The 13,188-nt window shown below is 41.6% G+C and overlaps 1 protein-coding gene across 2 annotated transcripts; it reads right to left on the bottom strand.

Moving 5' to 3' along the window:
• Positions 1-6,587: 6,587 nt before the first annotated feature.
• On the bottom strand, positions 6,588-12,582 carry ZBTB14 (zinc finger and BTB domain containing 14). Of its 2 annotated transcripts, none has more exons than XM_064705910.1 (3): positions 12,464-12,582; positions 10,258-10,326; positions 6,588-9,858 (listed from the first exon to the last, which is right to left on the bottom strand). In XM_064705910.1, exons 2-3 carry the CDS (start codon positions 10,258-10,260, stop codon positions 8,515-8,517), a joined length of 1,347 nt encoding a protein of 448 aa, XP_064561980.1. In that variant the 5' UTR covers positions 10,261-10,326; positions 12,464-12,582; the 3' UTR covers positions 6,588-8,514. The 2 variants fall into 2 exon arrangements, with proteins under 2 accessions (XP_064561980.1, XP_064561981.1); XM_064705911.1 differs by lacking the exon at positions 12,464-12,582 and adding an exon at positions 10,623-10,657.
• Positions 12,583-13,188: the final 606 nt, after the last annotated feature.

Here is a 13,188-nt window from a genome sequence, read left to right as displayed (position 1 = left end):
GAACCCAAAGCAACAAAAATCAACAACATAAAAAAAAAAATCCCCCCAATCAACAAAAACAATGACCTAGATAAACCTCAGGAGGTTTAAATAAAAGATTCAATGACTCACCTAAAATATTACTACATACACAACTGTGCAGTGAAGCCAAAGTAATCGCTGTTCCCACCTGCCACATCTTTGCTGGTTGTCAGTCCCTTCACCAAGACAGATGAATGAGTCACAGCCCAAAATTTAGAGTCTTTCCATCATGCAAGAATTCTTATATACATCAAGGAATTCAGTTCAGTCAAGTCCTTGGCTAATGACCTTGGATCTAGCAGAGACATTGTGAAACCATAGGCAAAGGTTTAAAAGGACCTCACACACAACAACTCTTGTGTGACTTGTCTCCATGGACAAGGCCATACCATTCTGCACTATATGGAAAATGCAGAGGTTGAGCTGGAAGTCTCCTTCAAGTGAAATTCTCATCTTCAAACCTTTTCTGTTCCTATCAGCAAAACATTCACTACATTAAAAATGAATGGTTTTGTATGTGTCTTTCTTTTTTCTATGGAAACTGTTTTAAGACTCTGATCATGCCACAGCTTACTGGTGTGTGTAACTTGACACACAAGTCATAAAATTAGGCCTTTTTCTCAAGTTTTCAAGGAACTTAAATGGAGAGAAGCATTTATGACCCATGGCAGACCAGTGAGCCAATGAGCTAAGGAGAAGAAAAGTCAGCTTTAGAATAAATGAAGATTTCCAGACTTAAAAAAAAATACTATTAGAATTCTCAATCAATCAATTATATATTTTGATAAAAGTAAACCTAAATATTAAAACACATGCTTAATTTAATGCTCAAAGAAAAGAAAAAATGTCAGTAAAATGTAAATACCAAAGCCATAATTTGAATGGGCTACTAAATAGCTTAGAGTGTTCAAGAACTGAGAATAGGGAAATTATACTGCATCACAGCAATATAAAATACAAATGGTAAATACAAAATGCAGCTTCCTAACTGGTCATATAAAGGCAAAAGGATGGAGATTTTATCATGTTTGGCTAAAAATTAAAGAATGTGAAAAAATAAGAGAAATATGTGAATTTTAATTAAGTTGGAAAACATCGACTTTGATACAAAAGAAAGGATAAAACCAGTAGAGTTTTAAAACTTTAAATTATGACAGCAAGATTCTGGGAGCATAATCTATGTCCATCTGGAAAGCATCTATAACAGGACAATCCTACACTGGTAGAATTTATCACATCCATCAAATCAGAGTTCCTGTCTGACTCAATTTAATATGTCCTTGAAATAATGGAAGATCTGCAAGAAAGTCACACAACTGGATAGAAGTTAATTATTGAAGTGGAAAATGAAACCTACACTTCAGTTTGAAAACATTGACTAAGACTCTTAAAATGGGTAATTGTTCACTTCAATTAAAACATTTGTGTCTAACAAACGTCTGATTATGATGGCAGCAATGACATTTTAAAGTAAGCATTTCTCATGTATTTCAAGGTTGGTTTTTTTGTGCAGACTGAATTGCAAAGCAATTCAGCATAAGCAAATCTGTCAGTCTCTTTAAAACTGTAAGTTTTAATTGTTACTATATAGATTTGTAGATAAGTAACCAAGTAGATAGTAGATAGTAGATTTGTAGATAGTAACCAAGCCCAGTTATGTTCAGACCTTTAACTCCTCTGAAATACAAAAGGGTAGAGCTGCTCCTTCCTACTTTTCAAATGGACTGTTGAATTATTTTTCCTTATTTGATCTCAGATTAAAAACATTCAGAAATACAAAGAGAATACACATATGCAAATGTTTTGAAAAATCAACTCTTTCCAATACAAGCAGTCAAAGAGACCTTACTGCTTTTCAGGAGTATAAGATTTCCTGTACAGTCCTGTAAAGTTAAAGACTGAAACTTCACACTAGCATTACAAAGTATATGTCTCCAAATCCTGGTATAAGTTCTATTCTATATTTTAAGAGGAAGCATATAGGGACAATGCTTATTATAAAAGTTACTGGAGAATGTGGATGAATCAGTAAAACATCAAAACCAGTAATAGCTATAATAAGGCACCTTGTAAAAAGGAAATATTTAAATGCTATTACTTCAAATGGGAAAAAAATTCTTGTTAAATTAGCATAGTGAACCATGAGAAAAATCAGCAAACAGAACTCATTTCCAGGGAAGAACTTTACACAGAAAGAAGGCCACTCTTAACAAAGAATGCCTCCTAGAGCCTCAGCTACACAGTTGAAGAATTACATTTAAAACTCATTATTGTCAAGTACCAAGTGGAAATGTAAGAAAACCTATGATTTTTATATCCAGGCCTTTAAACTGTTTCATATTTATAGGTAGAAATAAGCCAAAATCACTCAAACTTTAGGTTTTCCACAGAACCCTAAACTGAAAAAAGCAGAAAATTAAATTATGATAAAAGCAGTCTAGCTGACATTACCTAGTGAAATACAGAATCTATTCCTATACTTTGGATATATATTATCTGCATTAACTAAAAAAGGGGATTATTTTCTTTTCCCAGCATGGTATCTAAACCAGATCTACAATAGATGTAAGTTACTATGAAGTGAATATTGTCTACTTCTAATACTTGAAAAGATTAAATTATGTTGAAAATGCTTTTTTCTTCATACTTTTGGGATTCTAGTTTTGTCCTTCAGTGAACTAAATACCTTTGTCTTTTATTAAGAACCCTTTCTCCTTAAGTTGAGCAATTTGCCACCATTCAAGACTGTGCAGAACTGTTGAATAAGAGGCAAACAGGAGTAGATTAATTTAAACAACAAAGGAGAAAAATAGCCCCCACAACTTCAATCTCTAAATTCCATCCTCCTGAAAAAGCAGAAGTGACACACACAGATCACCCTCTTCAAAATCCCACAAGTCTACCAGCAATGGATGCTGCAAGGAAATGGTGCCTGATGCCTTCTGTTGCCTGGCAGCTCCTCACAAACACCGTGCAACATGTGCTGTGCTTCACCACTTTGTATTTAATGTGGTGCCAAAATTGGGCAAGCCCTGCTCCATTCCTTCTAATTCCAGCAATGTGCTCCTGCCACTTACTTTGGATCAGACCTAATGAATTGGTTCAATTTAAAACTAACTCACATAAGCACTGAATTGCTTTCTTATGTAAAATCACTCCACTGACTTACTCTAAAGCCACAAAAGCTGCTAAATCTGAGACAAACAAGAAGGAAACATGCAAAAGGTAACAGAAAGAAAGAAAAAGAGAAAACGAGATTACCCCATTTAGCAACAGTTTGCAGTTCACTATGACAGTCAAAATACAAAGCTGCTGTCTCAGGAGGCAGCTCCACAATAGCTTAAGCTGCTCCAAACTGAAGCTGTTTTTCCACTGACCCTGGTGGAAGCTCCACCAGTGGAGCTAGTGGAGCTCCACTGTACTCCATTCTCCTGTCTGAGCAATTTGAAATGCCACAACAGGGTTTTGTTCTGTAAGCACTGCTTGCAGTACCCTCTGCTCTGGAGAAAAAAAGGATTTCTATTAGTGAAGAATGAAAGCTTGGATGCAGGGAAGCTTGGTCTTTAGAATATTTTAAAAGACAAAAATACTGTATGTTGCTTGCATATACAGATTACTTAAATGTACACACAGACCACTGGGAGGAGGTCAGTAAACTGCAAGTGGCAGCACTGCAGGGTTTGAGTGGTTTTGGTTATTATTTTTAACAGAATGGGTTTGCATCAGAAAACCCATTTTTTCTAAACATAAAAACTTTCATCCTTTGGTGAAAAAACAGAAAAACTCCTCTCATGTTTTAATGATTTCATGAAGATGATCTATATTGAATGCATCATATCTATGAATTTATTTTACTTCTGAATGAAAATACAACTTTAGCTCTATTGCCTAATGTGTAGCATGTAGTACTGTCCTTTATACTTCTTTAAAGTGGCTATTATCAAAAACAAAATACATTTGGAATTTTGATTCAGTAAGAATTCTCATTTCTTGTTAGTACCACTCGTTTTACAAACTCAGGCTCTCAAACTATAAACTTTTAAAAAAATCATAGAAAGAGTCTGAGATACAGTATCCAGAAGTTCTGCTTTGGTCATGGTTTTTGATACCCCTATACCGAACAGATCAGATGTAGTACATCTTTATTCACACAGTCCACACGTTTTTCAGGTTTACCTATAAAAAGTAGATGCTTAGCTACTAAATAGTAAAAATACCAGTAAATTAAAAAATATCTACTAACCAGATTCAAAAATATTATTTATATTTTAAAGAGTTACATTGCTGTTCATATTGGAACCACTGAAGTTCACCAATTTTCAGAGTTCTATAAATATCTAAATGATCAAGGCATGCAAATAAAAATAATATAGAAGGACAGTGGAGAGAAAAACACTGGAAAATATATCAGTACTGTATAAATCACTATTTTTAGCTATTCAGTTATTTCAGATTTCTTGCATTACATTTAAAAATACTTCCTGAGAATAGGTGTCTCAATTCTTATGACACATATTTAACAAATCTATTCATGGAAATCTTCCATCTGTTCTGAAATGAATAAGAATGTTACTATAATTGTTTTAGATCTATATGAAGACAAATGACAGACCAACTGCTGTAATGGAATTTTTAATGAAATGTTCACATTTCTGGCTGACTGGGCACACTACTGTGATCTAAGGACTAACAGAAAAAGATGAAAATTCCTTAGATCTGTCCTCACTGTTCGGGCAGAATTATCCTGTCCTGTACCTATCTGTAAATGCTTACATTCAGAAAAGTCATCTGTTGCACACAGTAGATGATGTAGTCTCTTTCATAAATGCTTTATCTTCTCTATAACACCATGGTTGTATGTATTAATAGAATACTTAACAAAAGATAATCTGCCACTAGAAGTATACTCTAACTTTAGAGTAGACTTTCTGACATAATCTGGTATATTATTCTGTATTTCACACAATTCTATTCATTTAAAGTATCCCTATTTAATGGAATCATGAAAGAAATCTCTATATTAGAAAACTGAAGCCTGATCTTCAAAAGAACTCCAGTTTGGCTACCTAAATTGCAAGATTTTGAGGAGTATTTAGCATTCTGTAGCTTACTGGAACAAATAGCTGACCTCAAACTTTTGCTACTGAAGTGAGCATGAGGAATTTCTTTTCACAAAACAAGCTTTAAAATTCTAATCACCAGGTCTAAACCTTTCTGAAAGATTAAAGCAGGAAAAAAACCCCACAAGTACTCACTCAACTGTGATTTGCCTAATTTTCCAATATTTTTAAAAATATTGATAAGAGTAGTATGTAAAAGAAGGGCTGAGGAGTGGAGACTTCTAGATTCCAAACTGAGTTGTGCCAAATAATCAGCAGCATACCCATGGCTAATATGATTAGGATGAGAAATTAGGCAGATATTGCAGTTCAAAATGTGTTCATTTTGTTCCTTTTTCCCTTAAAAAAAATCCAAACAAAAAACCTTCTAAGGAATGTTAGTCTAGTCTAGCCCCAATAGAACCAACAGCAAAATTTCTATTAATTGAACAGAATCTCATCCACTGTCTCAAACAGTAAAAGTTGCTGCCCTTGTATAAGCAAAAATAAAAATGTGCCCATTCCTCAATGAACACAGCTTATACCTCACAGCTCATTGCGCTGGAAAACCTCATTGGCTTGGAGCTGATGCACACCTGCTTTTGTGCATTTTGTCCTCCTGGTGCCCAGGAAAGAGATGGGAGCAGTAGCATTGTAAGATGCAGACAAATTTACCTGAACTTCACAGACACATCCCCACAATATATAGGCTCACATTCCTTCAGAATATACAGATTAGTTTAGAACACTCTAACAACAATATAAATACAGCTAAGGATATCTCCATCCCTCCACACCTGTAACTTTTACAGCTATAAGCTGTAACAAAAGCAGAATCTACTCTGATGTAACACACAATGCTCTCACACTTTCCACTGTGAGTCTTCTCATGCAAGCCTGCTTTTCTATAACAAGCTCAAATTTGCAGCCTGACCACTTGTGCTCAAAAGACAGCAGCAGTTTTCTTTAACTATAATACTTGAGTTCGGTCTTTCCACTCCAGTGTCTGCTGTCCCAGTGACCTCCATTTTTATTTCTTACTTTCCAAAAAAAAATCCCAATGAGGATCTTCTTGAGAGGTTATGGAGTTTATCCCTCAGCTTCAAAGCCAAGCTAACCATATTTAAACCACTCCTAATAGATGTTTCTCTAACCCATTAGTGAATGTTACCACTAGTGGAGATTGCAGTACCTCCCCAGGCATTCTCTTTTAGTGACTCATATTTAAATTTTTTTTTTCCAAATGTAATTGTTTACTGCTGTAATTTATGCTCATGGTTTCTTGCATTCTTCATAGCAGACTTTGAGAAAATTTACTTTCTTCACATTTTACACTTTTGAACTCTTAACATAACAGATCTGTTTTGTACAGTCCTTTTAACCCCGACTTACCTAGGAAGAAGTGCACACAATTTCAGATAAGAAAACATAGCAAGACGAATATATTTAGAAAAAAAAAGTAGATCCTATTTTGGACCTACTATCTTTATATCTATGATCATATACAGTAAAACATTTTAACAATGGTCATTTATCATGTTCCTCAAGAGAACCAATAAAATGCAATGAATACACATCCTCTGATGTTGCACAGGTACAAAATGTATAGTTTGTTTACAAACTAATATTACTGAATGTAAAATGAAGCAACATTTTAAAAAAATATATTGGTAAAGGTCCAAAGTTTACATTTTCTAAAATATTAAGGTCATGTTTTATTTACAGACCAGCGTTTGAACAATTACTGGCATTTAAAGATAACTGCTTAACCTGATGAATACATGAATAAAACAAAGCTGTAAAAAAAAAAACCTAGACCAAATAAAAACCCCTCAGTAACTGAAGTTCCATATAACAGTTCCAAAAACACTATTTTAAATTTCTATTTAGAAAAGCAAGATGTGATCTACCACACAGTAACTTATCAGAAACTGGTCTAACACTTTGATATGCTATAGTTATGGCAAGTGACCAATGTTACCAACCATGTGCCCGAGTGTGTTTTTTGCCCATTCCAACTTCAAATGAAGTTTTCACAACAGCTGTAGTATTTACAAATTTAAAATAAAGGGTCGATATACCTTTGGATTGCATTGCTGCTGTTACTGTGTCTTCTCTTGATGACCACAAGTAGCAGACTGCAATCCAAAGACCACTTATTTTCTTGACTCTGTGAGTTAACTATTGTTATCAGCATGTACCCCAGCTGGTTTTAAAAAAAATAGACTAAGCAACTGACTAATAGTGAACACTCACCCAGGATCAATTCTGACAGAACTCACTCACTGAAGTCCCCCTCTTGATGAGGGGTAGTGTGCCAAAAGGTGGAAGCTTTTAAACTCGAACAGGACTTATGAGCTGTATGATCAGCTGCGACACAAACCCCAATTGAGCCTGCGGGCAGGTATGTGACACCCTTGGCTGCAGCTTCAGGAGCCTGGCAGTGACACCTGGTCACCTGCTCCTGCAGACACTCCTCTGCCTTCACTGTGCTAGGTTAGGTGACCTCAAGTTGCATAATAAAAAAAACATCTCAGGCTGTATTAGCTTTTACTGATTTTTACTGGGTTTGAGTAAGGAGCATGTCTCCTCCATGCTCCACCCTTTTTCCTTTGTGGCCCAGTCCCACCTCTGGGGCCCTGTATAAAAGTGAACATAAAAACAAATGAGGCAGACATTTTTGCCCACAGAAGGGACTGGTGAATGCCATGACACTTCTGCTTTGCCAGCCAGAATCCCTGTGAATAATGCAGTTTTTTCAAGAATGCAAGTAATTCATTAAAACTTGCCACCTTTATAAAAATAGGAGGATATCTGAGGGAATGGAATAAGAAGCAATTTCATTGTGATTACCATCCTCCTTTACACTCTGTTGTACCATCCTACATTAGGTGAAAAAAGGCAGAATTAAAAAGCTTAGGGATTCAGTGTATGCTTCTCATAAAAATTGTAGGTACAACACCTAAGAGTTATGAAAACCAAATAATTTCTTTCCATGTTTGTGATTTTTGAGATCTCAGCATTTTCAAGCATAAGTCACTGATTCTCACTGATTGCAATGTTTACATCGTATTCAGTATTCCATACTGGATAAAGGAAAGTATCGGCCAGTGATGATCCCTGCTACAGAGAACTTGATCACATTCTCAAATTAAAGCAGTTATTAGTGCATTATACTGCTAGTGACAACAAAACTGTTTCACATTCTGAGAACACCCATCTCTGAAATGTTTTAACATACCTAACCAAGCGATGCTATGTATTCCTATGTAACATTCAAATCCTCTAAAAATATGCTTTCTTGAAAAGATTCTCAGTCTAAATGTATATCAACAACAGATTTTGCTCCATTTAATTTCTTATATTATTTCTGATAAAGTTCCTACTTTAGTTTTTAACTACAGGCTATAGTTTCTAATTGTTGCTCTGCTTCAGCAGCCATGGCTGCTGCCTGCAACTGTTCTGTTTCACTCTGGATGGAATTGGCTGCTGTAACTTGCTTTCTTTCACTGTGCATATTGTTCTCGTGCCTTTTTAGGTCAGATGCCTTAGCAAATGCTTTAGTGCAGGAACTGCAGACAAAAGGTTTCTCTCCTCGGTGCCTTCTTTCGTGGTCTTTGAGGTGGGACTTGTGTTTGAAAGCTTTATCACACATATGGCATGCAAATGGCCTCTCATTACTGTGAACTCTTTCATGCTTTTTTAGATCTGGTGCACGAATAAAAGACTTCCCACACACTTCACAACTGTAAGGCTTGTAACCCGTGTGTATTTTCAAGTGTTCTTTCAAATGAGCCTGCGTGGTGAAGCCCTTCGTACACATTTCACAAACAAATGGTCTGTCTGCAGTGTGTAGTTTTTCATGTTTTCTCAAACGCGCTTCATCGGAAAAGGTCTTGCCACAAGCCTGACATACAATGTGTTCCCTGTGACCGTAAAGCAAGTACTCAAACTTCATATCCCCGGCTGCTGTGGTCCATCCTGGTGTCTGTTCATCTTTCACTTCACTTATGCCATCATTAAATGTGAGTGTCTGAGGGGTCTGAGATCCTAAGTCTTTAGATTCCGTTGTTTCCATAGGTTCTACTTCTTGGCCATAGCAGTTGACTTTTCTAACTTCTTCACTTCCCAATTCTTTCAGAATTGCCTCTTGCACTCTCAGAGTAGTGGTTGGTGATTTACCATCTTCCTGACTTGGGGGAGTGCCTTCTACTGTCACATCTGATGGACTGTCATCATGATCTCCAATCTCTTCCACCTCATCATCTTGGGTATCATTGGGTTCCCCAATAGAACGGTTCATTTTTAGACAGTACTTGCTCTTGGACTGTGTGTTTTCTTCAGGACTAGATACATCACGTTTTTGAGAGCAGAGTTTATCAAGAAACCGAATACCAAGGATCTGGCCTGAAGACATCATCAAGTTTACATCCTCTTTTTTAACAGAAATCTTTGCAGTATACATGTAATTGAGAACTTCCTCAAAAATATCAGAACGAAGAAAATCTATTTCTATTACTGATGAACTATCAACTTCAAGTTTTTTGAAAAGCTTTTTGAAGTAGGTACTGCAGGCAGCAAGCACGCACCTATGGGCTCTGAACTTAACATCTTCAACCACAATAGCGATGTCACAAAACTCTCCTTCCAAACGTTGTTCATTCAATGTTTTCAGGAACACAGTTTTGTGATCGTCGTCATTATATTTAATGGTTTCAGACATACTGATGAAAAACTCCTGTAAATTAACAGGAAATTTTTGTAACTTTTATAAAGCAGTCTAAGTCACAAAACCCCAAGAGATTAAGTAATTTCCAGCATTTAAAAAAACCCAACTTTTTTTTGCATAAAATGATCACAAAAAGCCTGTTAGACTGCAAAAGTATTACTCTGTAACTGATTTTAAAATTGTGAATGTATAAAGGTCTTTCTTATGTTACACAATTTACAACTGTTCAAATCTTCATTACAAAATTGAAAACTTACTCTTTAAAACTCCAATTCTCATTAAATGTATTATGCAACTCATAAGCCATTATTACAGCTAAAGGAAATGTTAACACTAAAAATGTGTAGGAAATACTCTAAATAAGTCAGCACGATAAACTAAATTTGAAATATCAAATATAAGCCTTACCATGAACAACGCGGGAAGTTTTCTAAGCAAATGATTATGAAATTAATCTCAGGATGGGCCACCTTCAGCCTGAAAGATGAGAAGATAATAACATTTCAATACGTGATAATATTGATTCCAAAAATTATTTTGAGTGTTAAAAGACAGCATTTTCAATTATTTAAAATTAGATAAAATACATTGTTGAAATACCCAGTTATTTTCTCAATGACACTACAGACAACTGTAGAGGAGAACTCCATGTGTTTATTTTCTTATGCCTACTGCACTTCCCTGGTTCCATTTTCCTGCTACTTAACTTTGCACTAAATCTAAAGGTCTGGAAAACCTCGCTGGGAATCACCACAGTTAAGGCAGTAACCAACCCATCAAGAAGCTGATCAGTCTTCTGCTGAACCAGAGAGCTGAGCCAGCCTAGCAGAGGGTCTGGCAAGCAGACCAAACATCCCAAAGGACAGCAAACCAGGGACAGGGATGGATGCACATCCAGGACCAGGAAAAGGGACAAGTGTACCAGATTTCCAAACTATGGAGATACCAGAAGACAAAAGGATAATGCAAGACACATAATTTCAAATTATTTAATCCCAACTGACATCTACTTGCGCCGAAGTAGGAAACGCAGTGGAGAGAATTTAATACTTTGGAACAAATCCAGTGCCACCTGGCACAGATCTCCTGGGAATTTCTTCCCTAAATTCTAATTTATCTGTAACCATATATGAAGCAGAAGCAGATGACAGGTATGATGACAGGTTTGCAACTCTTGGTGCTGCGTGTTTCACACGATATGAGAACACCTGGCTCTGCAGGTCTGGCACCTCCGCTAAAGTGTCCCCGGCTACACAGAAAAATTAAAATTAAAAAAAGGGGAAAAAGGACAGACAAAATTCTTTTCTCAGTCCCAAATAATCAAATTTTAAGATAGCTAGATAGTAAGTCCGTAAATATTTGAAATATACAAAAAGGAATGAAACCAGAAAGCGATATTGTATATATATTTATGGGCCGTCTGGTTCTGCTGGCCCAGGAAAATGTATCGGTCCAGCACTGAAGATGGTAGGGCAAACAACTATTTAAATGGGATCTTTTTCGAGTTCTTTGCAAGATGGGAAAAGCATTCTTCTTAAGCAAGCATCAAAATGTCACTGGCAATAATCTAGCAGCAATTGCACCGTCCTGTTAAACAGTATGCGGTTTTGCTGCAATTCTGTCGACATTGAGAATGAATTATAGAAGAAATTGGCTGAAAACAGGGCTGCGGAGTATACAGGGGTGTGCAACTGGCAGAGAACAAAGTTAGTCCTTTGCGAATGGAGCGGGTCAGGCACTCGCCCAGAGCGTTTCTAGCTCTGGTTACTTATTCCACTGGGCAATTCAGATTTATTCCTCCACACGCTTTTCACACGGCCGCTACCTCCGCAAGGGCCGCACGGAGGTGTTTGCGGGGCTGCGGCTGCTCGGGACGCGCTCGGTGCCTCCCCGCGCCGGCTGTCGCGGCCGCCGTGCCCGTGACCGCGGAGGCGCACGCCCGCTCCACGCACCCGCGGGCGCGGCGCAGGCGGGTTCCCGGCGGGGACCGGCCCGGCCCCTGCCGCGCCGCCCGCGCTCCCGGCCCGGCGTCGGGGGCGCCCGCGAGCGCCAGGCGGCGGCTCTCCGGAGCGAGCCCGGCGCTCCCGCCGCGCCGCCTCACGGGGCTGCGCGGGGACGGCGCCCCGCTCCCTCCTTCCTTCCGTCTGTCCGTCCGTCCGTGCCTCCCTCCCTCTCTCCCTCCCCCGCTCCAACGGTTCTCGCGCGGCTCCCGCCGCCTGGACGCGGCCGCGCGCCCCCTTTGTTGCGGCGGCCACCGCCGCCGCGCGGGACCCGCGCGCCCCAGCGTGCGCATCCGCCACTGGACGCGTCCTCTTCCTTCTCCTCCCCCTCCCGCTGGCCCTCCCCTCGCCCGCGGGAGGCAGGCGCGCGGCGGCGCCGGGGCTGCTGGCGGCGGGCGCGCCCGCGGCAGCGCCATCTCACCCAGCGCGCGCTGCCGGGGCTGTAACGGCGGCGGCGAGCGGGGGAGGGACGGCAGGGGGAGGGGGGGGGGAGGAGGAGGAGGAGGAGGAGGGAGGGGGCGTGCGAGGGAGAGCGCGCGCGCGCGCAGCGCAACGGCGGCCGGGCCGCGGCGCGGGAGGCGCGGGGGAGGAGGGGGGAGAGGGCTCGCGCTTACCTGCCGCCCGCCCGCGCGCGCGGAGCCGCGCTTCCCGGGGGGCGCGGGGGGGCCGCCGCTGCCACTGCCGCCGCGCGGGAGGGGGACGGGGACAGGGACGGGAAGGAGGGAGGGAGGGAATGGGGGGGGAATTTGGGGAGGGGGTCTTGGGGGGGGGGGCCCTGCGCGCGTCTCTCCGGCCGTCACTGCCGCCTCCTGCACGAGCACTCCAGTGCGCGCGCGCGCGCGCTCGGGGAGGGGGGGCGCGGGGGGTGCGTGCATGCGCGGTGCGAGAGGAGGGCGCGCCTGTGCCCGGGGAGCGCGGAGGAGGAGGAGGAGGAGGCTGGGGCGGCGGGGAGGGGGGAGCAGCGGGGCCTGCGGCGCGCCAGTTCCCATCGCCCTCCCCCCGCTCCGGGGGACGCGCGGCTCGGGCCGCGGGGGCGCGCGGGCCGCGGCCGTTCCCGCCGCGCCTGCGCCCGCCGCGTGTGCGAGCCCGGGGCGCGGGCACGGCCTCCACCCGCCAGGCGGCGCACGGCGGCGAGCGCGGCGCGGGCTCGGCCCCGAGCCGGGCGCGGCGGGACCCGCGCGGCCGTTGGGCGGCGCTCGGGGGCGCGCCCGCGCGTGTCCGCGGAGGGGCGGCGGCCGCGCTCGGTGCGGGAGCGATGCTGCCCCTGGTGTGTCCCTTGGCCGCCACCGAGAGCGGAACGGCTCTGCCCACCCACACCCGCCCGCGCTCCCTGGTGCCA

Source organism: Zonotrichia leucophrys, chromosome 2 (genome assembly GCF_028769735.1).
Source record: "Zonotrichia leucophrys gambelii isolate GWCS_2022_RI chromosome 2, RI_Zleu_2.0, whole genome shotgun sequence".
Lineage (NCBI taxonomy): Eukaryota > Metazoa > Chordata > Aves > Passeriformes > Passerellidae > Zonotrichia > Zonotrichia leucophrys.
Note: the sequence above shows the minus strand (reverse complement) of the source record. Positions and strands in the feature narration are given on the sequence as shown.